Source organism: Ptychodera flava (genome assembly GCF_041260155.1).
Source record: "Ptychodera flava strain L36383 chromosome 3 unlocalized genomic scaffold, AS_Pfla_20210202 Scaffold_27__1_contigs__length_13241970_pilon, whole genome shotgun sequence".
Taxonomy (NCBI): Eukaryota; Metazoa; Hemichordata; class Enteropneusta; family Ptychoderidae; genus Ptychodera; species Ptychodera flava.
Genome location: NW_027248281.1, coordinates 5,545,082 through 5,571,568, shown reverse-complemented (window position 1 = coordinate 5,571,568; position 26,487 = coordinate 5,545,082). Strand labels below are relative to the sequence as shown.

Below are 26,487 nucleotides of genomic sequence, written 5' to 3'. Positions count from 1 at the left end.
CTTTTCCCATTGACGTGAACAAACCGTACTCCCGCCCTCGACTTGATGATTTAAACAGTCGTCCATCAGCCGACACCGGAAAATGACAAAAAAAATGTACGTGCGAACTCTAAAAGTGGTGGTGCTGATAGTTGCTACATCGCTGCTCATCAGCAGTCTTCTGAGTGAGGAGGCCAACACGACGCCATCCATTTCCGACGAGATCACAGCCGAACAGGTACTGTCGCTTAGCAAACAGCAACAGGAGTTGTCGTCGCCAGGCGATATGAGCCCGTCACTGGTGGACGATGAAACTCAACCTCCACGAGAAATGCAGATACAGACGCCGGACACAGGGCAGGAAGAAGGCGCAGATTTCAGTGAACGAATGACAACCTCGAGTGAAGAAACTAGAGTTGATCTATCTTACTTTGGCGTTCAAACAACAACACCGTCGAAGGAAACATATCATACAAATAACCCAACGCTTTCTAGGGACGACCAATCCACGCTCCAGAACTACGAAATGAATGCAATTTCTGACAAAACACAAGTAACTGCTGAAACGCAGGTAAGACTCATCATATTCCTCTCTTTTATACAACGAACTTTTATTCTCCTTTTGTTATGACAAGTTTTGCTCGCTTTTAAATACAACAGGCAAATATGCAATTCAAATTTGATGTTATTGCGAGTTATATGGAACTCCCATCCAGTTTCCACGCGCCAAAATTCCACTCTGAACGAAAGTTTAAAACAAACGACAACAAGTACATCGCAATGTAGGAGTTCCTCACAGTTTCTAGCTGGTCCAGTCATTAACTATAGGAAATTGCGAGACTGGAGCGAAAAAGTGACGCTTTCTTTTTTGATTTTTTGAATTCTCACCGGTAAACAATGAGAAATGAACTCCTTGGTGAGATTCTATTATCTCACCAAGGAGTGCATTTCTCACTTCTCACCGGTGAGAATTTTTGAATTCTCACCGGTAGCTGAGAGAATGACAAGAGATTCTCACCAATTGCGAGAAATCGTCACTTTCTCGCTCTAGTCTCGCACTTTTTTCCTATAGTGATTAGCGACCATTGAAATTAGAGTGACGCTATCAGTGCCAGACTATGAGGATTTTCTCTTCCCAGGTTGAAACGTGTATAACGCACAAAACATAATATGAAGCGGTAGATTTGATGTCACATGTGCTATGAAGAGGAACCATTACACCATGAAAATCACTATTAATAAGCTTAATTTTCGCTGATTCGCAACTGAGGTCTGAAATGCATGCCTTTTTGTTTCTTAGTTGATTAAAAAGTGTAACTATCCAGATACAATTCGCGTTATCATGGTCAGTCATTTATGCGGGGTATATGAGTCTCTAGCTATGCTATGAGAATAGAACCCTTAATTTGAATGGCATGAAACAAATTACATTATTACACCTCATGTATTATCCAGGTACTGTGATTGGCTGAACCTCACTCACGTGATATAGAACAAAAAGTGATAGAATATGGCTTAGGTGATATAGTCCTGTCGCCTGCGCTGATATAGCCCTGTCGCGTGCACTAATATAGCGCGCTACAAGTTTTGGAATACCGCGCGTCCTCTCTGCGCCTACCACATGGTTGCGTACATTTGCATGGTATTTTCTGTATGCAGTGGCTTTTGAAAAGGTACAAGAAATTAGCTCGATCTGAAGTAGTCGACATTTAGTACATTAAACGAGAAAAGCTTTAACAACACTGTCTTCGGTTTTAGAGCTGATCGAGCAACAAATAGAACGCTTCACTGTGGCAAGTCTCGATCGACACATGACTGCATTCTAAGCAAAGTTTCGAAAACAAAAGTGTGTTTGTCCGGTGTAATAAAATAAATAACACACACTAGCACGTTCAAGATTCGGCGAGGGTATCATCATTACTACCGTCATGAGCACTAGCCCGAAGGCAGGCAACAGACCGTGATCTTGCCCTTGCTGGCGTGTCTTATTATTTAATTATAACACCCCTCAACTGTGTCTGACTGAACTGAGTCAGTGTTCTGACTTGTCAAATGAGAGTCACGGTGGATGCGTTCGTTTTGTGCTTATCCATGTAAACGATCGACGTCATCAGGCATCAGTTGTCGGAACTGTTTCCAGGCATCAGTTTCGACAACTGATGCCTGCTGACTTCAAAAACGACATTTGCGCAAGCGCGAACGCAAATGTAAACAAAGATGTCATCTGCGGCCGAGCCAAACGATAGTCGAGAATTTTTTTGTTTATCCTACTCTCTGAAGAAGGACTGAATGCTCTGCTTTCCACGAGGACTCGAAACAGACGTAACGATAATCAAAGGTGCATTGAAGTATTGCGACGGTGCTGGGAAAAAATTTGTTATTGCCGAACTACTCCAATATATTTACAAGTTTTGTGTATGGCATGTTCTATTGCCTGCGGTGTGTTATAAACACATATTGACTGGCCATGAGGGCAACAGCATACTTCTGTAACCCCTCGGGCCTGTCAGTCAGCCCACAAAATAGTCGATTTTTAGGGATGACTCAGTCCCTCGGGGTACAGAAGTATGCTGTTGCCCCCATGGCCAGTCAATATGTGTACACTATAACACTATAACTAAACGCAGATCGCTTCGCCTACAGTGGCATTAACGGGCAACAGTTGCCAATCAATGACTGACATTGTTGAAAAACCCTACCTTTAGTATAACGGTATGCTATCCCGGCCTAAATGCGGAGATCTTATTTGATCTATATATTTTTTATTTATTCATTTATTTATTTATTTATTTATCCATTCATTCATTCATTCATTCATTCGTTCCTTTTATCTCCCTTATCTATACATTTACTTACCATCAAGCTTAAATGGTATATCCATCCATCTAATTCAATTCGTCTATGCGTTTTATTTATTTACTTATCCTTTATTTATCCTTTATTTATTTATTTATTTATTTATTTTAGTTATTTAGTGTCATTTTGAAGTTACCGTAGGTCACACATAAGAGGTGTTTTGAATTGCCGTTTAAGTTCGTACTTAAAAAAACCACTATAAATTGATTTGGAACAATAAAACTCATGTGGTTCCTGTAAGAAGATTTTACAAATACAGTAAATCGGTCCGAATGTTTTACAAATCGGTTTAATTGCACCCAGAATATAAATATACTTTAAATCAGGCTGTTCGTTTCACTTAGATAAAATTGGATATTTGATTAATAGTTGTGGTATTTTTTCGATCTTTAACAGTGCGCATGCCCGTATCGTTCCAAATCAGAGCAACCATTTTCAATACGACTACATATCAACCGTCGCCAACATTAATTTCGATTTGCAAGACTTGCAGGCGTCATAGCAACGTGGTTGCTATGCGACGAAAACTATACCGATACGAAGTGTCAGCCTGTAATTTGTTCGACATCAACTCTCTGTCACCCTCGACATGCACTTCGCAAAAATGAATCCATGTGCATTATTTGCAGCGACCCTTACCGATAACTTTCAATGCTAGCATGTCCATAGAGATTCGTCCTTAGTTCTTTCTGAACGTGGGCTTTACTGTTGGTGCATCATGAGGTTTACCATAGAAAACGGACAGTAAGCTTAGTGCTGTTTGTGGATTGAAGTCGGATATTCATTTCTGCTCTGTAAATACTAGGATAAAAGAGGCATATTCGTATATTCCACAAAATCATTGTTCCTTTCAGGCGTAAACTGTCAACACATCGGAAAGAGTAACCATTTTATTTTTTATACCTGTTGAAAGCTTTTTTATTTGCCTCGCCCTTAAAGTGGACATTGTTTGCTAAAGATGTTAATTCTCATTCTATTATATAGTTTGAATAATGAAATCGTTTGATGCTGTCTTCCACACATGCAGGCGAGTTTTCAAAGTATTATGCATTAATTTCCCTGTATATGTACTAACTCGAGTCGGGCGACATTGGATAGAGGCAGTAATAAAACACCGGTATACGAATTCAAAACGTTTGAAAATTTGAACAAAAAGTAATAAAAAACCATTGAGATATATTATAAAATAAGTTCTAACGGGTGTAATGAAATTCATAAGGCCCCAGATATAAATATAGAGAATACTCATATGATACTGTTCACCTCGGAACACTGGCGCCTTGACTCCCACTCATATATTGCGCCTCTATGTCCCGTATACATGCGTGGGCTCGCACGTCATTTGATTGTAAACCCAATCCCTAAACTCCCAACGTACTCACGTCATTCATGTCCAACTGACGGACGTCATGTCCATTCCATCTAGCAACCAGTAACAGTTTCTTACCTATCAATAACACCTTATTGCCATTCACGTAATGGTTGCAGAAGATCGGCAAATATGTTGCTAGGGAACTGGGGCCCCAACTAGAGTCCTCAAATAGGCAGGACAAGCTGAATTCAGTCCAGTGAGTTTCTAAACATTTCACAGTCACCCACTTGAGTCAGGTTTGGCGTCAAGTCAAGGATATGCGATCATGCAATTTCAACTCAGGTATTGAATTATACCCACAATACAACTTTATATTTAAAAAACACAGAAAGATTTACTTACGAGATAGATAATTTTTTGTATTTAAACTGTTCATTGACAGTTTTAACGGGCAAACTATTTTTTTCAGTCACCACTGAAAATTAATGAAAAAGCAGTGCCTAGATTCCACATTTTCAACAGTTATGCAGAAATATCCTGATGAAACACACTCCCTCAACAACACATGAATCGAGCTGACTAATACTAAAACAGCTGTTTTCAATATGCAACACATAAATAATAGCCCTACACGCTGGCCCTTCAGTGTTCTCCATGGATTGCCCATCTGGGCTTACTAATCTTCCGCTATGTGAATACAGACTCAAAACAGGTATGAACTCAAGCGAAATAGACTCTCTGCGCATGCTCACGTTCTAATCTCCACTGCCGTTGTCTAGTCTACTGCTGCAGGTTATTTGGATAAGACTGGTTTCTATGACAATACGTTTTACATCTATGTGACATGTGAAATAACACAGCGATATAAACTGTTTGATTTCTTCATCGACAAAAATTAATTCATTGTTTTATCAAAGAAAACATTTAAATTAAGTGAACGATCATACATACATACATACATACATACATGCATGCATGCATGCAGCATACATACATACATACATACATACATACATACATACATACATACATACATACATACATACATACATACATACATACATACATACATACATACATACATACATACATACATACATACATACATACATACATACATACATACATACATACATACGAGAGTATATACATACCATTGAGAGTGACATGAACACAGCGCCATTTTGCTTGGACCTTTGAATATCGCTGTATTTATGCTCACAATACATTGAAGCGGAGGACACACTCGCAGACATCGCTGTATTTATGCTCACAATACATTGAAGCGGAGGACACACTCGCAGACATCACAGGCGGCCCAAACACTATTAATAAGCTTATTATTGAGTTTTTCTCAGTTTTCTCTATCAGTTCTTCTCCTTTTCTTCATGCTCTGACTGATCGTATACGTAGTAAATAAAAATAAATGACTATATAGCCTAACCTAGCCTCTCGACTCCTTATTTATTTTACACCCCATTACAAGGACGTTTATCTCTCATATACACATCTTGCAATTAATTAGTCAACACAACTAATTATGCTAATCCATGGACTTATCAGGGATTTTATGGGTTGGTCAACATCGCGAAAGATAGGAAAGGTTACTATAACGGGTTTACATCTCTATCTTTGCAATGTTGACCAACCCTTGATAAGTCCACGGATTAGCATAATTAGTTGTGTTGACTAATTAATTACAAGATGTGTATATGAGAGATAAACGTCCTTGTAATGGGGTGTAAAATAAATAAAGAGTCAAGAGGCTAGGTTAGGCTATATAGTCATTTATTTTATTTACTACGATCAGTCAGAGCATGAAGAAAAGGAGAAGAACTGATAGAGAAAACTGAGAAAAACTCAATAATAAGCTTATTAATAGTGTTTGGGCCGCCTGTGCTGACATATGCAACCTTTGGCTCGTAAAAATGAACTGTCTTAAACTCTAATCCATATGAAACTCACTAGGATCGGTGCGGGTGTTCATCATCTGGTTTTATTGACAATGCAATAAAAGAAAAACTAGCGTTCAATCACCTGTACGCTATCTAGAGTAATTATGCCACAATTTACACTACCAGACAAAAATGCACTTTTACTTTGGAATGAGAGTCACTTGATTTTCGATGAACATTCAATCGCAACCATACTGCTTGCAACAAACTTTGGAAAGAGAGAAAAACAAATACAATACAATATAATGTTCATATTTCCTTTAACCCATGCACGGTTTCGTCATGTCACATATATAGACACAAAAGTGTGAAAAATATACAATTCATCTGCCTTTTGCGGTACGATGGGCAGAAATCGTTGCCCAGGGCAACCATTTTTCCATTACGTAGCTTGTTTGAAATCAGGCGAGATTTATCACAGCATGAGAATTCAGTTCCAGGTGTAGATAAAATGTAAGCCCCTAATCGAAGCAGTAATACGTAACAACCGAAAACTGTGAGGTTACAGTACCTCTGGTTGACAAGACAGAACATTTTGCCGACTATATAAGGTATACAGCTTTTCTACAAATTTGAGTTTCCTGATTTTTAATGTTCAGATATTCATAAATGACGCACTTTATTGATATTAGATATAAACTCAGTAGGCACATCCTCTTACACATCCTTTTTATGACATTTTAGATCATGACAATTACATGTCCTAATTACATGCCATATCATGATTATGATTATAAACTTTGTCGAGAAATTTACCTGGCTTTTATCGTTTTCATTACAAAGGTCGGCATTGAGATCTTAAAGAAAAACCACAACAAATGAAGAGCGCTAAATTCTTTTAAAATCGTAATCGGTAAATAAAACTATTAAATTTGATAGAATATATATTGGTAATTCCGTAGCAAACGCTTCGGCAAATTGTAAACAGAGGCAACATTATATTTTATTAGATGGCTCGCATATCGAACGTCGGGGGCCGCGTGGTCATCATTGGACTGAAAGTGAACCGGAACCGGAGGTGTATATTGTGTAAGAGAGGCATGCAATAAGACATTATAGCGCAAACAAGGGACTATGTACCCTCGGGGCAGGAGACAATTTACTTCCCTACGTCGGGCAAAAGGTCACCTATCCTCGGGCACATAGTCCCATGTTTGGGCTATAATAGTAATACTATCATTGATCATTAATAGCTGTATACTTAAATGATGTGACTTTGTCATAAATTGCATGTAGTATCCTCACACACGATAGAGCTGATCTCCATCAATTATCCTGTTTTTTTAGAAGAAATCGTAAAACGCAAAGCGGGTGCGCATCTGAATATCAGATGACGAGATAACGCTGAAATGGGTCATTTCCTATAAACAGAATATTTTTTCACTTTTTAGGATTTAGACCAATTACGAGATATGAAGTATCTGTTGGCCATTAATTTCTACCAGGGAGGACCAAATTTCCACTACGACAACTTCAAGATAGGACTTTTCTACGCCATCACACGCAACAGGGCTATAGTAACACTGCTTTTGCAAACCATTATGGTCATCGGGACGAGTCATTTTTCTGGTCGTTTGATGACACCTTCGAGAGAGGCAAACTGGCACAGGCGTTACCAGTCATTACACCAGAACAGTTCCACACACTTTGCAATGGATCTGTTGAAGTTATGTTGATGAATCCGTACACGGAAAGAAACAGAAAAAGTTTCTCTGTCTACGAGCATGCATACAAGAAAACGCGGTCAAATTTAAAGGAAGTTACGAACATATCGATGCCTTCCTTTGAGGACATGCCTGAGTCAGCCGAGGAAAGCCAAAGGCGGTACCTTAACATCAATAAAGTGAAATGCCTTGGCATGTTTAAACCGCTTGACTTTTGGAGGATAATGAAGATGGAAGTAACGCATCGCCGGAAACGTCAAATCATTGATCTTATCGATAAAAACTTGAAGAGGACGCCCTCATTGAGGCATAGAGTTGACGCCATCTTGTACCACCTGTGCCAAGGGCGGCCATTTCTTTCAATGCATTGGAGAAATAGAACGGAGAGGTGTAAGTCTGACTTAAATGCAAATGATCAAAGAATGTTTCAATTTTATAGAAAGACTGTAAACACAAATAATGGACATGTAGTCCTCACATTTTACCTGCATGTCCAATAGCCAGTTCTCTGAGTATTTATCGTAACATAAAGTTCAAATTACCTCAGAGAGCTAGGGCAGGTCCAAGAAAGGCGAATTGTATCACCATGATTATTAATCCGATATAATAACAAAAGGTGGTTGAGTGATTTTACACATCCGAATGCGACGTTGTCTTGCTGACATCCTTGTCGACTTCAGTGTTTAGCTGTTGCTATAACGATGTCCCCTTTCGGTTTTGTCCGTTTGCTTGTTCAATATCTGAAATGAAATCTGGTACAGAGGTGTATTTTGCGAACAAGAAGCAGATTCGAATTTTGTATTGTTCATAGAAAGAACATGGTGCATGGGTCGCCTTTGGTACATTCCAGTCAACTGCATCTTTCTTTATTCGATCCAATATGACACCAAAACTGCTTTTACTTCAGAGGCTACTGATCAGCTTTGTCTCTTAGTTACATGTCGTTAAAATGACAGAAGGACGCTATAAATATATATGAATTTGTCCATTTTGTTTGTGATGCTATCCGATATGGCTGCCAGGCGGCTATGTCTTCAAGTTTCTGTATGTTTGGAGTAATTATTCAAACATACATGAGCTGATCTTTTTTCAAACTTTGTAGAATGACAATGAACTTCTAGGTACATGTTCACATCAATACATCAATATTTTGTGCGATACGGCCCGATGTTGGACACTTGCTGGATACGGTAAAAACCGATGACAAGTTGAAATCAGAACTTGGACGTTAGGGACCGTTCAGTTTTTACGGCCGGGGGGGCGGCAAATCCAGGGGGGGTCATTGTAATTTTGTAATTTGCGAAGGGGGGTCATCGCTTTTTCACTGGTAGGAAAGGGGGGGGGGTCACCACATTTTCAAAAACATAATACCTACAATAAAGTTCAATTTATGCCATGGCCATGATCGACCCTCTTTACCGGCGGGCCGCCTTCGGCGGCCCACTACAATAAATTGACTTTATGTAATGGCCCATAACCCTCTTAACAGGCAGATGCCTTTGGCGGCCCTGTTACAACCGATAACGTAGTAACTAACCGATAACGTAGCAAACCCGATAACGTAGTAAAAATTTACCGATAACGTAGTAAATCAACCGATAACGTAGAACGAACCGATAACGTAGTAATTTTTCTGACCGATAACGTAGTAAAAATTTACCGATAACGTAGTAATTTTTCCTAACCGATAACGTATCAACAAATTTACCGATAACGTATCAAATCAACTGACAATGTATTGGATCAAATGAATCATGGGAATATATTCTTAGGGATAGATGTATCCTCGATCGATCGATCAATCCATTGATCAATCGATAGATCGACCGATTGATCTATCGATGTACTGATATATCAATCGATCGATCTTTCTATCGACTGAATGATTGAATGAATTGATCGATTGCTTGACTAATAGAACGATTGGTGTGTGTGTGTATATATGTATATATATATATATATATATATATATATATATATATATATATATATATATATATATATATATATATATATATATATATATATATATATATATATATATATATATATATATCGATGGATAGATAGATCGATCGATTGATAGTGTATCAAATCAACCAATAATGTGCCCAAGAGAACAATAACATATCAAAGTAACCGATGACGTATTAAATCAACCAATTATGTATCAAGCCAACCAATAACCTAGCCAAGTCAAAGAGTAAAGATTCCAATAAACTGAAAATGCACCAAGTCAACAAATAAATTATCAATCGACCGATAATGTATTAATAAATGGAAACTAATTGAATATTAATGAGTGTTGTATCTTTCGTTTTTATATATAGTCAATTAGTTACACCTTCAGAGTTACAATCGTGATATTACTCAGACATCACGAATCGAATTTCATCAATTGGGGAAATGCGAAATAATTAATAAATATTCCTGCAGGATGAATTCAAGATACAACACACATGTGAGTGTCTTTATCGACACACTTTCTAAGGTGGTAGGACTTGGAAAAAAGTTTTCAACATTATGAAATTTCGTTATTTACAACGTCAGTATATCAAAATGACAATAAGCTTACAATGTCACTCTCATTCTGGGACTGAATTACAGGTAAATCTTGACTCATTGTTCAATGGAATTCTTCAGAATCATGCAAGTTACTCATGTAAGCAAGCCAAGTCAACATATTTTGTAGACAACATATTGCTTTTTCATTCCTTTTTATCCTTTCTGTCGTGATTCGCGTCATATCTTATTTGAATTAGGATTACGAGGACATCGCAAAATTATTGAGTATTATATTATAGAGCTGATAGAAAAAACGCATAGGCCAATTAAAATAAAAAGTTTGTTTCTCATCCTCGCGCGCGTCAATTCAGACCCCCACGTCAACCTTTTTTCTGCTCATGAGGAAATAAAATTTTAAAAACCCGCAAAAAATACGCGATGCATACACAGTGCATAACACAGTGCTGTATAAAACAGATCTGTAAACAAAATAACTGACACTATAACATTCCATTCAGAACTGTACACATACGTCACTTTTATATTAAATTGACAAAACTGTGCACTGCTGCACTAAAAGTCAACAGAACTGTTGCTATACAAAAATACTAAAGCAACACAGCTGTGCATATATTTCTGCGTGCATTCCTGTGTCGTTTTCATGTTTTTGCGCGTTCTTGTTGGTTGAAGAATAAAAAAATTGAGGAGAAAAGAAACCCGCGTCACCGCATCATTTTTGCAATATGTGTAAGATGAGAAACGAGCTTGTTATTTTTCTTGGCCTTACCAGAGTTCACTCATACATTTGTATTGCATGTTCCTGCATATTAATCACTGATATGGTTACCTTTCTCAAATACACCCGATGGAGCTTTTCAATAACACGAAAAATCGTCAATTGTACGAATGACTAATTAATGTTCTTTGGTTAATCACTAATATGCAGTTACTTCTATCGGTGACGTATACAATATGTGTGCGAAATTTGCGATGTTGGCTGTCGGTGATTGCGGTACTTATACTATCTCTTTGGATTTTACCCAACTAGAACTAAACTGTATAGCTACTATAGCAAGACTAGAAATAACTTCCCAAACCTATTCCAGTAGTTTAACAACATTTAGATCAACTTAGTCGTCCGTACTACCATGAAAACAGTCGAAACACAATTTGCTGCAGAAATTTGTGACAATTAATGCTAAACGGAAAAATAAATAGAAGTAAAGAAAATTGCGTACGAGACAATGTGATAACAAATCGATCTATCTATCTATTGACCAATTTATCGAACCGATCGATCGATCTATCGATTAATTCATCTATCTTGCTATCGAATTGATGAATCCTTTGTTCTATCGATCGATCTGCCCATTAATTTATCTATCGATCGATTGATCGATCGATCGACCATCTATCAAACATCGATAGATAGATCCATCGATCTATCGATTGAGTGATCGATTTATTTATCGATATATTGCTCGACCTATTCCTCTATCTATCTATCTATCTATCTATCTATCTATCTATCTATCTATCTATCTATCTATCTATCTATCTATCTATCTAATACTTATTTATCTATAAATCGATCGATCTATCGCTCCTAATGAATCGCTTAATCAGATATTATCAGTTAATTGATATGTTATTGGTTGTTTTGATGCGGTATTGGTTGACTTTTCTACGTTATCAGTTGATTTAATCCGTTATTGGTTCATTGATACGTTATCGGTAAATTTGCTGATACGTTATCGGTTAGGTAAAATTACAACGTTATCGGTAAATTTTTACTACGTTATCGGTTAGAAAAATTTACTACGTTATCGGTTCGTTACTACGTTATCGGTTGATTTACTATGTATCGGTAAATTTTTACAACGTTATCGGTTTGCTACGTTATCAGTTAGTTACTACGTTCTCGGTTGTAACAGGCCCACTCCAATTAGGTTAACTTCATGCAATGGCCATGAAGGACCCTCTTTACCGGCGGGCCGCCTTCGGCGGCCCACTACATTAAATTGACTTTGGCCCATGACCCTCTTAACAGGTGCCCACCTTTGGCGGCCCACTCCAATAAAGTCTACTTTACGTACTGGCCCATGACACTCTTTACAAGCTAGAATAAAGTTCACTTTACGTAATGGCCCATGACATTCTTAACCGGAGGGCTGCCTCTGGCAAACCACTCCGATAAAGTTCACTTTATACAATGTCCATGGACATAAGTTGTCTATGGAAATGAAGTTACAAATTGCCTTACAGTTGTCCTGCTGAAAAGTTTGGGCACTGGCATCTCTGCTACACGAATAAAGTGCTCCGCGTACTTGAGTTCAAATCCAAACCGTGCGGGTAAATTTGACATGTGGGTTTGGGTTATTTTTCAGCCGTGAGGGGAGGGGGTCATCATTTTTTCGTGTGACAAAGGGGGGGGGTCATCTTTTTCCCACGAAAAATGCAGGGGGTCTATATTTTTTTGAACACCGGCGACAAGATTTTGCCGGCCCCTCCCCCCCCCCCCCAGGCCGTAAAAACTGAACGGTCCCTTACTCAGAGTTTCACGCTGTCCTCTGTAGCGACCATCAGACGAATGGTTAAACTGATCTTATGCATTTCTACGCGTTCTTATCTCCATTACTCGTGTTACCACATAATGTGCTTAATGAGGAGCGTGGCTCCATTACTGGTGTTCGGAAGGCAGTATCTGTTTTCATTCAGGCATTCGGTGATGAGTTATGATCGTTTGTTTAAAAGGTTGGACTTGTTTGCATTGATGATTGATGGTTTTTCTGTCAGACATAGGTTGCATCCCTTTGTTGCATTGGAGTATGTTGTCGCATGAATTAAACATTTCTTTCAGGAAAAATCTAAATCGTGCCACGTCCCTATAAGAAAAGTGGACTGTAATTAGTGCACCAGGCTTTTGACATTGGTTTCAAATATTTTGACTGGCTGCAACTATTCACTACTCGTATAACACCAATATCAATTGGATTGAACTTAGCTCAAAGTCCAACTGCGTACAAGTGGTTTTGTGACATCAGAAGATTGTACAGAACTACAACACTAAAGAATCTTCTGATTGTATCCTGTCAGTTTAACAGGAATATCCTGTCAGGTTAGCAGGATGATATGTCGTATCCACATTGCACGATTCGATGAGCTGTACTTCGTTCTGGACCAAAAGCTGCGCTTGCCGTCCGCTATCATGGTAAAAGTCGATCGAAATAGCAGTATATTTAATCACTGTATGTCAGTATCAGTTGCAAGCAGAGAGTTTGCTGATCGCCCTCCGACTCTTGTAACAGCTGGAAAGGATTATAGTCAGTTTTAAGTTACTCGATCTTTCATTTCAAAAGGCAAAGAATCTCCTCACTTTATCAACGAGTACGATAATACTTCACTATTTCATGTAACTGTAAAGTTCACATTTTTGAACCATTTAGCCGGTTTCCAAAACAAATTGCAGAGTAGTATGATTTTTAAGATGGATATAATTTTTCAAAGGAACAAAGATAAATCTATTATGTTTATGTATTGATGTAATAGGATGCAGGTAGCTAAAGCTCCGACAATACTTCAGACACTGAAGGAAAGTACGACACTTCAAAGGAAATATGAGTCAAATTAGTGATTTTATTTGTTTTCGGACCCTTTGTCGTTAATTCCTAAATATTAAACTGGTCCATCTTTTCTTGTGGCAGGTGTCAGATGCAGTTACGAAATGCATGGAAACTTGACTGTAATAGGTTACTTACTTACATATCCATGGCGTCCAAGAAAGTTGTTCGTGGAGTGGAACAGATTATGGAGGAAAATAATTTATCTTGTGTCTATGTGGCACATCCTTCATATTCTTGGGTTTGTATCTAATCTTTGTATCAAAATGCCTTCCAACATCACAGAACTGTCATTTTATGGATTGATGGATAGATGAGACATGTATGTATGTATGTATGTATGTATGTATGTATGTATGTATGTATGTATGTATGTATGTATGTATGTATGTATGTATGTATGTATGTATGTATGTATGTATGTATGAATGTATGTATGAATGTATGTATGTATGTATGTATGTATGTATGTATGTATGTATGTATGTATGTATGTATGTATGTATGTATGTATGTATGTATGTATGTATGTATGTATGTATGTATGTATGTATGTATGTATGTATGTATGTATGTATGTATGTATGTATGTATGCATGCATGCATGCATGCATGCATGCATGCTTGTATGTTTGTATGTATGTATGTCTTAATGGATGGATGGATGGATGGATGGATGGATGATGGATGGATGGAGGTATTATGTGTGCATGCATGCATGCATGCATGGACATGTATATATGCATGTATGTAGGTATTGTGTATGCATGTATACATGCATTTATGGACATGTATGTATTATTGAAGTAACACGAACACACAAATGCAAATTACCCCATACTTAATTGTTACGGACACCCGATATACCGTGTTTAAGACGATATGGACCTACACAAATCTTTGAGTTTTACATTGTATCTGCATGTAGAACTGGTTGACCCTATCGGTGTCGATGATTTTTTATTGAAGAAAGGTGAAAACGCAGCGGTAGAGAAAGCAATGTGTTGCTGCCATAAGTATCCATTGTGATATTGTGTGATATATGTGCGTTCTAGATCTGTTGTCAGCGTGTTCAATCTTGAAAGTACAAAACGGTGCATCTTACCATGATCTTAATTTCTTTTTTGATTGAAAGGAAATCGTTGAACTAATGAAAGCTAAAATACCAAACGTGTACACTTCCGAGGATATCTTGGCGCTGGACATTCCGGAGGTAGCAAATTTGAATGAAAACTATCTTCTGTCACTGGTAGAGCAGGAAATTGTGTATCGTAAGTACGGTAATGTAATCGTATCGATCACAATCATTTGAAAATGCAGAATTGTGACTATACAGCAATTTATATTGCAAAAGTACAAGATTCAAAAGGTCACAAACGAAACCAGATGTACACTGTCATATGCTACTACCAAAGCTTGCCTACTCAGAAAATAAATGCTCTTTGCCTTTCACAAAATCTGAAAAGGCTATAACTTGAGCAAATCGAGATTGTACATGTCTGTACTTGCGCTTCTAAAACGTTTGGTGAGAAGAGCTTCAATTTTATATTTAAACATGCTAAGCGTCACACAGACGGACATATATTTTTTGCAAAATTAAACCATTCTGAAAGATCAACTATTGTATGTTGCAGGTGGTGTGATTTTTATCGCGAGTCTGACTACAAACTGGTCGGAGTTTGTTGCTCGCGAGAGAGCAGCAGAAGGAAAGAAGACGCTTTTCCTGAACGAGGTTCCTGAAGTCCCAAAACACTTACACAAGCTGATATAACAAACACTAAGTGCTCAGAAACCTTCCTCGTGCTCGGACATCTCATGGCTTACGTTGAAAGGCTGGTTTTGGCACGGCACAAAATTTCCCGACTGTACAGCCATACAAGCTTTCTCCCAATTTACCTCGATCGTCTAAAGTTTATGTCACCATTTTGTTTGTACCTCTTGTTGTTCACAGTATCCTTCTAACGTACGTTCCTCTTGACCTTGAGTGCCTTACTGTAATAGCAGGACTGCAGACTTGGCCGTGGCCGTCTAATCGAGGGAACATGGCCATTTTCTGTTCGCAAATAAACCCAGTGATATGTTTATAACATTCTGTGTGTTTTCAGTGACATAGTTGACATTCGACCAAGCGTTTCACGACTGTACCCGGATGGGGTTTTTCATTCAAGATAGGATTGTGTGAAGCAATTATGATAACCTAATGCCAACGTTGGAATACCAGTAACTGGAGAAAGAAGAAAAAGTCAAATAAACAGTTTCAAAAAACTAAACTCCTAACGCGTCTGAAATAGCTGATACTTGTGACAATATCTCATTACTTTCTTCCACAGGACATGACAATGATCGAAATCAACGTTAGTCCCTTGTCCCAGGACAATCTTGGGACTACTAATGTCTGAAAATGTTTGTCCCTTGGGATTTGTCAGATCGTCAAAAATTGTAATCATATGATTGAAAATTAGTTTCAGGGCTTGGAAATGGTTGTCCACTGAAACTACCATTACAATGGCAGTCTTATACTCCAGAACCGTCTACTGAACTGTAAGTGTTGGTTATAATACATGATGGTTTTGTTTTGACGTTTGTCTGCAACCGTTTATTGGAGCCCTGACATTCTCCCTAAGTTATGCGTAAATACACAGTATTATCTTGCCGACTCAATTGTGTGGAATTGTCTGTGAAGCAGTCGGGTACTTGTGACACAGAGATGCGAGGCTTGTTTTTTCAAACTTTGGCTACAACTACGCTGTACTACTGTTAAAATTACATAATGTATCAGTGAGTGGATAAGCGATGACCAGTTCCAGTGGTGAGCGATGCGCTCTGAGTATAAGCATACACCGTGTTGCATACATACACTAAAGTAATCTGAGATTAATTCCGGCTATGATGTAGCCGGTTTTGGCGGGAAAGAATACAAGTGTATTTGACTTTGATTGGTTTCAGATCAATCACGTCAGAAAGAATTACAAACATGTGTTAAAAAAGATATCAGGAAGGAAGTAACAAGATGGTAATCTACCCTCAACGTCATGGAATTGAGAAGCATAACATTCTAAACATCAATAAATTGTGTGCAATATGCACTGCTACACTGACAAATGATTTCTAGTTGGGACTATTATTCAGCTCTCAGCTGTAATATGGACATTGCAAACATTTTGAATTGAAAGCTGAACCTTCAGCATTTCGATGTGATTTTAGATTGGGGACAGGAAAGTGTGTTTGCAGCTGGAATAAAAATACTGGAAATACATAATAGCAAACGGAGTTCAAACTGAAAGTAAGGACCAGAAATAACATTGCATTAATATCATAGTATAGTGATATTAATATTATCAAAGGATGATATCATTATATCTACAATATTTGAATTCATAAACATTTAATAATGTCACAAAGGTATCTTCCTGATGTAATTAATTCTGAAAACAAATTGTTCCATCGGATTCAAAGGCAATCGCAAGCTAAGGCTCACATAATGTGAATTCTTGGAATTCACGTGATGTGAATTCACTTGAACGGGAAGAACGAAAGATTTTCCTAGTCAGCAATGATTATGCCCCGTTCAAGAATGGCCTAGGAACTGTCATGTGTGACAACCAGGCAAAATAAAAGTTAAAGGCAAGCAGTCGTCTTGTCTGCGCATGTCTCACTTTCCTGTATACGAACAATGTACCGGGTATAGTTCTTCGACGCTGTTTGGTCAGAACGTGTACAAACGGGTACAACATTCTGAAGTTCCATTGCATAACACATAACACAGAATACACTTTGTTGTTACTTTTGACCCTCACCTCTCCAGTGTAATATTTTACCAATATTCTTGGTCATTTTGACCCGTACGACCCTTGAACGAAGTGCGGACGATATAGCCGATTAACAGTAAGGAAAGGTCAACTTCACGAGAGCTAACATGTCAGAAATTGAATACGCAAATATGACCTTATCATCACCTAAGACAAGTCTGAATTACCGTAAAATTGACATGCACAGTGCATTTGGTGGCTTTTAGTAATTACAGATAATACATTGTCGAAATATGAGAACTCTGTGAAGTATGAACATGAACGTGCGTCATTAATAAAAGACAATCTATTTTATTCTGAAACAGATTGTTCACATAAGTTTAGTATTGAAAATGAAGTGATGTTTTATATTAGAGAAGTCTGCTTTGTGTCTCTTCATGTTTCTTGCAGTCTCACTTAAAGGAGTCTTATGTGATATATAGATAACAACGTTGATGGGTTTGATACATCGAATCCAAGAGGAATACTGTACGCAATCGTATAACTGAGAGTACTGTAATTGGCAAAGTGACCACATGAAGAATTAAACGAAATGTTCTGAGAGAGATATGTGAGATTGAAATCAAAGGTAACTGCATGTAGCGAATATTTACAATGACGTCATTCAATTTACACAATATTTTATTGCAGCGCACTGCATGCAGAACTGAAGGTCACGGTGTGCGACATCAACAATGGCACAGCGGTCACACTCACAGGAAATACGTTAAACACGCTGATGTATGTATATATCAAGTAACTCCTGCGCAGTCACATTGTATTATTATTATTATTATTATTATTATTATTATTAGTAGTAGTAGTAGTAGTAGTAGTAGTAGTAGTAGTAGTAGTAGTAGTAGTAGTAGTAGACGACGACTTTATTTATAGAGGGTAGTTTGAGTTGGTATTCAAAATGTCCATGAGACGGCGCTGTTTTTAAAAAGCGGCCACCCGCTTAAAAGCTGTAATTGGTTAGATTTTCTCTTTCCATGGTAACTGTCGCAAAATTGGAACAGGTGACAGTATACCTTTACTATTGAGGTCTGATACTAAACCAAGCAATACTCAGAGTTCTTCGTGTTGTCCTCTGCTCTGCAAAGCATCTCCTGTAGCTCCCTGATTCAGCATCTCATTGCCTTCAAATGCTCGTATCTGGCTGTCCTGTTCTTCTTCCATTTTAAGCAGTTCCTCCATTTTGTCTTCTGAGACAATGTACTCGCCCAAGGGTCCGGCGGGAGGCGTCGTCATTCGCGAGAATTTCTTGAGTTTTTCCCTGTCGAAGGCGAGAATTTCTTCTTTGGTGACAAAGCCTTTTCCTTGCTCATCAAGGAACGACCACACCTGTACAGAGAGAGAAACCGGAAATGGTCAGTGGATTTAGTTTAAAGAAGTTAAAATGTTATCATAAAGGGCAATAGAGTTCAAAACACTGTCAACAGTTTCATGGCATTTATGACGTCAGTGATATGTTTATTTCATGATCCTGTCGCCAAACTTTGCTTTATCATTCAGTTAAAGACCTTCAACTATGCAAAATGAACTGTTTTATCCTCTTCAGACTGAAAGTATGGTACAGGTCAGCACTGAAATGAAAGGCTAATTACACGGAGCCTATAACCTCTTGGATCCTCCAACACTTTGATTAAAGCCCTATTAGCTGAAACTTTTTGCAGTTTATGTGCCACAAAAATAACTTCCAATCGCCGGATAAATCTTCCAATTATTACCAGCCATATTGTCTCTGAAAATGTCACTCTTTCAATCCTTGGTGATGGATTTGGTCAATTAAATAAATCACAGAAAGTACATGTATTATCAAAGTCACATCTATCTATTGCTATAATATTAGTGATATTATTGCTTACCTTATCAATAGATTGCACTTCATCGTCATCATCACGGCCTGCTGTTATTGTTTGGTAAGCCTCTGCAAATATGTCTTTTGTCAGCTTACCATCTTCCAGTTCTTCAAGGAGGAAATCTTTAATTACACGTACGTCTCCATAACCAATGTCAATGGTCTAATGTCGAATGAAATGAAATATAAATATTAACGTAGATTCACAGGGTGACACAGATCAACAGGTGGTTGGTCCTGCTACCAATCAGTAGAATCAGGGTGGCCGACAGAGGAGTTGAAAGAACATTTTCTGCCCACACAGTACCAGTGAATACAAATTATTACAAACCATACGTGCAAGCCACATACAAGCAATAATTTCAAAACCGATAAATAATACAAAATTTGCAGTACGAAAAGTATATCTGGATGTTAGTAAATTATTTATTCTAAAATCGAAGTTCCCTGGGAGTCACATACAGTGACTCCTCACAGCTCCGTTGTTGACCCCTCGGCGCCTCCAGTTAACACATGTGTCATGTTTCATCTGATACTTGTGCCGCCAACTGGTAAATTTCGTGTATTTTATAAAATCATCACAAAACATGTTTCGAAGGCTAATACACTTAGTACACATATTTTTGACCTTGACCTAAAAGTGGAGGAGGAAAGAAGAGCTGTTCGTAACTATACTCCCACTGGAAGGTTCGGAAAATATACTCTTCCACTGAATCATGATGCCCACTGAGATGAATGCCCTAGGCTCCAGTATCTATGGTCTGCCCGCTCATCCCAACAGTTCAAGCTCCCCTCTGCCGGGCCCTTTCCCCTCCAATGAAATGGCCCATGGCCCCTCGATGTGCATATTCCTACATGTACATTTCATGTACGCAACTATTTATCTATCACCCAGACGTGCGCGTCGGGCAACCAAGATCAACGCCAAATTATTCAAGCCAAAACTTATCATTTCAATCTTTGGACATTGCTTGGGCCCTCTATGTTAAAATTTAATATATCCTGAAGTTCTATCACTCTCGGCATTCCCCTCCCACTACCTATCTTCCAGTGTCCTGGCCACACGAGAAATGTTTCCCGCCCACTCGAGTCAGTTTGTAAAAGAACTGAAATTTCTTCCCCGTCCACTGTATATGATGGCTTTTCTCCCCGCCCGCTCATTAGTTTTTAAATTTGAAAAAGTGCGTACGAACACCTTTTTGCACGAACAGGTTTGTTGGCGGCACCTGATAGTCCTATGAGTTGCACCTGAATAGACTTGCCCCAAAGTCTAAAGGCACATTAATATCAAAACAGAGTGAATGAATAAAATGAAAAACTTCAGCCGAACAGACTGTCACGTTGACGGATGAGGTAATCGCAAAATCGAAGCAATATACTCTGGCAGGCGATTACACGATTACACGATTACCGTAGGGCCAGCCATGATATCGATATTGCTGCCGAGTGACGCCAAATGACTGCGGCCAGTCTACCTTGAACAGAAAGAGACATGATAATGCATGATTTCTGGCACACCTGAAACACACTGGACCCACCTTTCTTTAACTATTAATGACTGCTTGGATACCCCTAGGATAGTTTTGAATTGTACTGCAGCAAAGCATTCTTGTTTGTAGTTTCTGTTGCATGTGAAAGTCAGTGGAAAACACACTTTCAATGGAAAAATAAGATGAGTAAACACGTACAACAGTGGTATTGTATTAAAACGTCAAAAAGCCCATTTTATTGCTAACTTGGCGCTTTTATAACTCTTGAGATATTCCATACAAACAATTCTATATATCCTTAAATTGATGCCCTTGTGGTTGAGTTGAATTGTACAAAACAATTTTGTTTCCGACGTCTGATGTATACTATCACAGGGGTGCATGTGTTAGAAATACGTGAGGCAATGCCTGATCATGACACCCTTTGCTCAAAGTACATCAACTGAACAGGGACGGCCGTCCAAGAAATTAACAACCACGAAACCATAGCATCTCCACGCTTATTTATACCTGGCTAGAGTCCTTACCTTGTCCCCTTGTTCGTATGTCCACATGACATCGACGTCAGCGAGAGATGAATAATTGTAAGTGAAGTTGTGACAGTCCGTTTGGTTGAAGACGCCGTGGGTAGTGAATAGCGTTGTCACCGATATACTGCGTCCGTAGGATCGGACTTGGTGTACGTACTTGCTGGGAATGTATATGCAGTCACCGGGTAGCAGCGTGGTCCAAATCCATTGTACCTTGCTGAGCTCAGGAAATGTCACCATGTCTATGCTGTCTACGTTTATAGATGTGAACCCGGAACCGGCATCCGCGGGCTTCATAGTGCATTGAATAAAAGAAAAGCAATGGTGTTTGTGAAAATTGAAGTAGGTATACCCAAGGCTGTTAGACACTATGTTAATGGTAAGTAAACAGTGATATCAGTTGATGATATCATTTAATTGGCACATTGGTGAATACTCAGGATAAACCCTCACACAGTCATGGCAAAGTATGAGTGGTCAACTAGTATCACTTCTTTCTAGGTATGATAGAATGATTTCACCGATACCCTTACACACGGCGAAAACGTAACCAATCACGGTATTGGGTTTGTCATTCTGTGAGTGTATTTAATATATTCATTTAATATTTTGTCAAACGCTGCAGTTAAATTCCTGTGCCTTGTCCTGTCAGTGTATTACGGCCACTACAATAACATGGTCAGAAAGCAGAACACTATAAAGGTGGACAGCCTCTTGTTCTATTCACACATGCATTTTCATTCTGAGCTCCGTCCGCGGACCTCCCTTCATTGACCCCGCTCTACCCATTCACATGTGACGGTCATCCCTAGACCGTTCCCCCTCGTTGCTAAACCGTGTGACTCTGCAGACACATAGCTGTTTATGCAATACAAACACACTGCTGAAGTGGGTGTACTTAGCTATAGGATAGGAATTTCATAGTCAGAGGACGCGAAACGGGAAAAAAACAATCTTGAAGTTCCATTCTATTTTATTATAAAAAGGATGTACTTGGTAAATTAAGATACACTCTATATAATGCCATCTCTATAAAAACCCTACGTACGAAATGGCCTATTCCAGACTTATCTTTTTATCATTTCTGAGTTACAATCGCTCCTTACATTTGTTGCGTAGTACCATACCTTATATAAATCGAGGTATCTGTTGTAATATGGATCAATCATCATGAAGTCTTTCCTTCCAGCGAGAAGACAGTGAATATTATGGTCCGCGTCATAGTGAATTATAGATGCTGTACCACCGCTACTCATCCAGAAATTTAGTTCTTGTATGTTATGTTGAAAATTTCCACAGAAAAGACACGCTGGTGCCTAAAATGAGAAAGAGAGTTGTATTTAAGCTACAGTGGTATTACCTTTAAAAAGAAACTAGGGTGTAGTTTCATTCCCTCCATGTAACAGCGCCGCCACAGGTACAATACTAAAGGGTTATTAGAAAACTGTGTAATGATGTGTGCATTGATAACTTTGTCCCAACAGAAACTATCATCTGTGGCTGGGAATGTTGTTGACTAGAAATAAATACGCAAATTCGTGTTCATTGGCAGGACTTGCCATTTTTTTCACTTGCATGATACACTTGCACACACTCTATCAAGACGCTGTGGGTCATAGTTCATCAACAAAGGAGAAACCATTTGTTTTCATGGTGGAGTTTTGGAAATGGAATTGTCGGTAGGTGAAGGAGATGATGTACTGCAATTACTTGAGAAAAACAGACCGACAATTAGAGAAAAAAGCTGATGTCACGGTGACGGAAAAAAATACTGGTATATCCATTTCCTCCATCCACCCTCCCAAATAAATCGAGAGCTTCCCGAAAACGAAAATTGTTTCCAAGTCTATATGTATGTCATTGACGTCATTTGTGGTTGCGATATCAGTACTCCACATCAGTTTGTTCGTGTTTTGACAACTCCCCGGAATCAATCAAACTTAAAACCATCAACACAGTTGATGTGTGACTTAACCATTGAAATTCTCGAAAAGAGTGATCTTCGAAATAGCCAGAGACTAAAATGAAGTTAAATAGACCCGTGGACTGAATGATTCAGCTGTGCGGTTGCTCCAGCACGAGGTCGCCTTGCTCCACACCGCACACGGCTGAATCTTGCTGACTCGGTTTGAAAGACTGGGTGCCCTCAGTCCACAGGCGGCCCGGACTTATTGAGTTTTTCTCACTGTTCCTCCATCAATTCCTCTCTTTTTCTTCATGCTCTGACTGATCGGAGTAAATAAAATAAATGGTACTATAGCCAAACCTAGCTTCTTGACTCTTTATTTATTGTACACCCCATTACAAGGACGTTTATCTCTCATATACACTTCTTGTAATTAATCAGTCAACACAACTTATTATGCTAAACAGCGGACTTATCAGGGATTTTATGGGTTGGTCAACATTGCGAAAGATACAGATGTTGACCAACCCATAAAATCCCTGATAAGTCCATGGATTAGCGTAATTAGATGTGTTGACTAATTAATTACAAGATGTGTATAAAGAGAGATAAACGTCCTTGTAATGTGGTGTAAAATAAATGAGATTCAAGAGGCTACGTTAGATTATAGAATCATTTATTTTATTTACTCCGATCAGTCAGAGCATGGAGGTACCTCCATGGTCAGAGCATGTCGGAGAGGAACGGATAGATAAAACAATGAGCAAAACTCAGTACGTTTGGGCCGCCTGTGGTCAGTCCTGGCAAGCTGGACGCGTGATGGCAGTACAGGCACTACATTAAAATGGTATTATGACCCAAGGAAGGAAAATACCTGCATGTGTCTGATGACTACACGAAATTATACATACTCGGAAGTTTGAGCAAACTACAGTATCCGGATACTAAGTGGGATGCAATATAAGGAGAACCGCGCCGAATGCTTTGCGCGATGAAAATACAGATTGCAGAGTGCTGAGTCTGAATAGAGTCACGACACGTCGGATTATATATAGCTCTATATATCATTGTATATTGCTTCGGATTATATAGGAAAGAAAATGTTACATCACCTCTACTTCGTGTCTCATTTCGTTTGGCAATAGTGACACTATGTACCAATTCTTCTCTTCGTAGTGTTGTAAGAAATGCCTCAGGGTCATTCGCAATTTAATCTGCGGTCGACGTTCAACCTTCCTTTCGATGATAACGTGAACATCGTGGTATCTATGAAGAGAAGGGAAAATCTGCACGTGTCATAAAGGAGAGAAAAGGGTCAATTTTGTCGATGGGCTGTCATTTTATTGTGTAGATCATATTATCATAATATTGCCGCATTTCACTTTTCGGCACAGTCCCCGACCACAGCGTGATTATATTGCACCTCTCTCACGATCAATGAATTTTTTACAGTATCTCAGAGGTTTTGTTTTTTTCCCACATATGTACCATTGTCGTCGAGGACGAGTGTTGCTCTTCTGTGAAGCAGTGTTCAAAATGTGTAAAACTGGTTGCAATATCGGAATACTAGCCGATATCGTGACCTTTGAAGTTATCACTGCACGTTATTTAGCTCGGAGAGCAGATTGACAGATACTGGACGGTTGAAAGAAACCTCTGTTCAATGGTAACAAGTTCAAACACCTGGCAATAGCATGTACATAGCTGCAAATCAACACGTACAGGGCACAGCCTGGGCTATCCGTGCCACTGATTGAACTTATATGGTCATAGATTACTGAAAAATTGCTAAGACATGCCGACTGACCAAAACACTGAAAATCTAATATAAATTCAAAGCCGCAATATTAGACCAGTATATATCAGGCTGTCCATTAATGTTACTGCAAAGTGACACGTAAATTTAGATGTTTATACTGCGTCAAATTCTGACGAAATCTAATTTAGGGTACCCACTTATCATCCAGATAAGCATCGGTCCACTTCTGATTGGCCGATGACCCCAGCGCTCCACCCTTCAACACAAGGGGTTCCAACTTCGTCACATGCTTTTCCCAGAATTCCTTGGGGTGGATAAACCTGTCATACTCCGTAACCTTGGCATCGGGTTCTCTATGATGACCTGCCAAAGTAAGAGTATATTAAGATACTTCAAGGCTGGTGCTTTTTCCTTGATGAGACTCGTCAAATACTATAGAGAGGAATATTTTTGCGTCGGTTTATTTTTGGGTTTTCTATTTCTATCTATTCACAGCGGAAGATCTTGTTTGTTCAAATTACAGGTGAAAGCCCCTATGTTATTTGTGTTTGTGTTGTCGTTTCTTTTGTTTAGCGGGGGAATAATGTGTAAACAAAATCCTTTGTTGGGTTTCCACATTGCCTACGGCGCGCCCTCGTTTTCGATGTCACTGCATCGCTGTGTAACTCGTCATCCCCTGACATTTCTGTATTGTTGATAATATTTACTCGTATTAAGGTATCATGCACCTCAATTGAAAAATGGACGTTTGCTTTTACTACTGAAAGGTAAATTACACCATTTTTTGGGTCGCCGTTCAAACGTGCTGTGTACGTGAGAAACACTTTATTAAATTCATAACGACCGCCATCCCTGTTTTAACTCTGAGGAGAAACTTACATTTAAAATCATCAAGAACGCAACTGCAGACGGTTTAAATTGTGTGTACTCTGAGAACTTCAAAATAGCTACTGCCCACAAGCCGGGACAAGTATGTGATTTGATGCTCCTTATTTCTGTTCCTTTGGTGCATTCTGATTTAATCGTAACAAGGCAGTATTGCTGAAGGCAATGAGTACTTGGGCCGTGATAGAGTAATTTTGAGGACAATATATACTACTATTCAAATATGGTCTTGAATTTCCTCCTGTCAATTAGGCATTTGATTAACTGGTTATTAAACGAAGCAATGGCATGACAACGGCAAAATATGTCCAGCAACTTTTGTGGAGTTTGAGGCAGGGGTTCTTTATTTATAGTGGAAATTGCTTAAACTCCTTAAA

General features: G+C 38.7%; 2 protein-coding genes and 1 long non-coding RNA gene across 5 annotated transcripts in view; 2 read left to right on the top strand and 1 right to left on the bottom strand.

Annotated features, from left to right (window-relative positions):
• LOC139126456 (uncharacterized) lies at positions 1-18,051 on the top strand. 2 transcript variants are annotated; one of them, XR_011550582.1, is made up of 5 exons: positions 1-550; positions 7,494-8,156; positions 13,976-14,132; positions 15,027-15,162; positions 15,526-18,051. XR_011550582.1 is itself a non-coding variant. In XM_070692513.1 (2 exons), exons 1-2 carry the CDS (start codon positions 83-85, stop codon positions 7,776-7,778), a joined length of 753 nt encoding a protein of 250 aa, XP_070548614.1. In that variant the 5' UTR covers positions 1-82; the 3' UTR covers positions 7,779-8,669. The 2 variants fall into 2 exon arrangements, 1 of the variants encoding a protein (XP_070548614.1); XM_070692513.1 differs by lacking the exons at positions 13,976-14,132; positions 15,027-15,162; positions 15,526-18,051 and having other exon boundaries at positions 7,494-8,669.
• The window catches only part of LOC139126325 (uncharacterized), a 426,578-nt gene that overhangs the window by 226,505 nt on the left and 173,586 nt on the right, over positions 1-26,487 (top strand). The window lies entirely within an intron of this gene.
• Positions 17,959-25,608, bottom strand: LOC139126455 (uncharacterized). Its single transcript, XM_070692512.1, has 6 exons — positions 25,423-25,608; positions 24,579-24,732; positions 22,688-22,876; positions 21,558-21,851; positions 19,548-19,703; positions 17,959-19,023 (listed from the first exon to the last, which is right to left on the bottom strand). The coding sequence occupies exons 2-6, from the start codon at positions 24,666-24,668 to the stop codon at positions 18,748-18,750; spliced, it is 1,005 nt and encodes a 334-aa protein (XP_070548613.1). The 5' UTR covers positions 24,669-24,732; positions 25,423-25,608; the 3' UTR covers positions 17,959-18,747.

Excerpts from the sequence above, each read along its gene's own strand:
- LOC139126456 (XM_070692513.1), top strand. The coding sequence starts at position 83 with ATGACAAAAAAAATGTACGTGCGAACTCTAAAAGTGGTGGTGCTGATA. Across the intron at positions 551-7,493 it reads AAGTAACTGCTGAAACGCAG|GATTTAGACCAATTACGAGA; the intron begins GTAAGACTCATC and ends TTCACTTTTTAG.
- LOC139126455 (XM_070692512.1), bottom strand. The coding sequence starts at position 24,668 with ATGACCCTGAGGCATTTCTTACAACACTACGAAGAGAAGAATTGGTAC. Across the intron at positions 21,852-22,687 it reads GATACCTCGATTTATATAAG|CCCGCGGATGCCGGTTCCGG; the intron begins GTATGGTACTAC and ends TGCACTATGAAG. Across the intron at positions 19,024-19,547 it reads AAGTGCAATCTATTGATAAG|GTGTGGTCGTTCCTTGATGA; the intron begins GTAAGCAATAAT and ends CTCTCTGTACAG.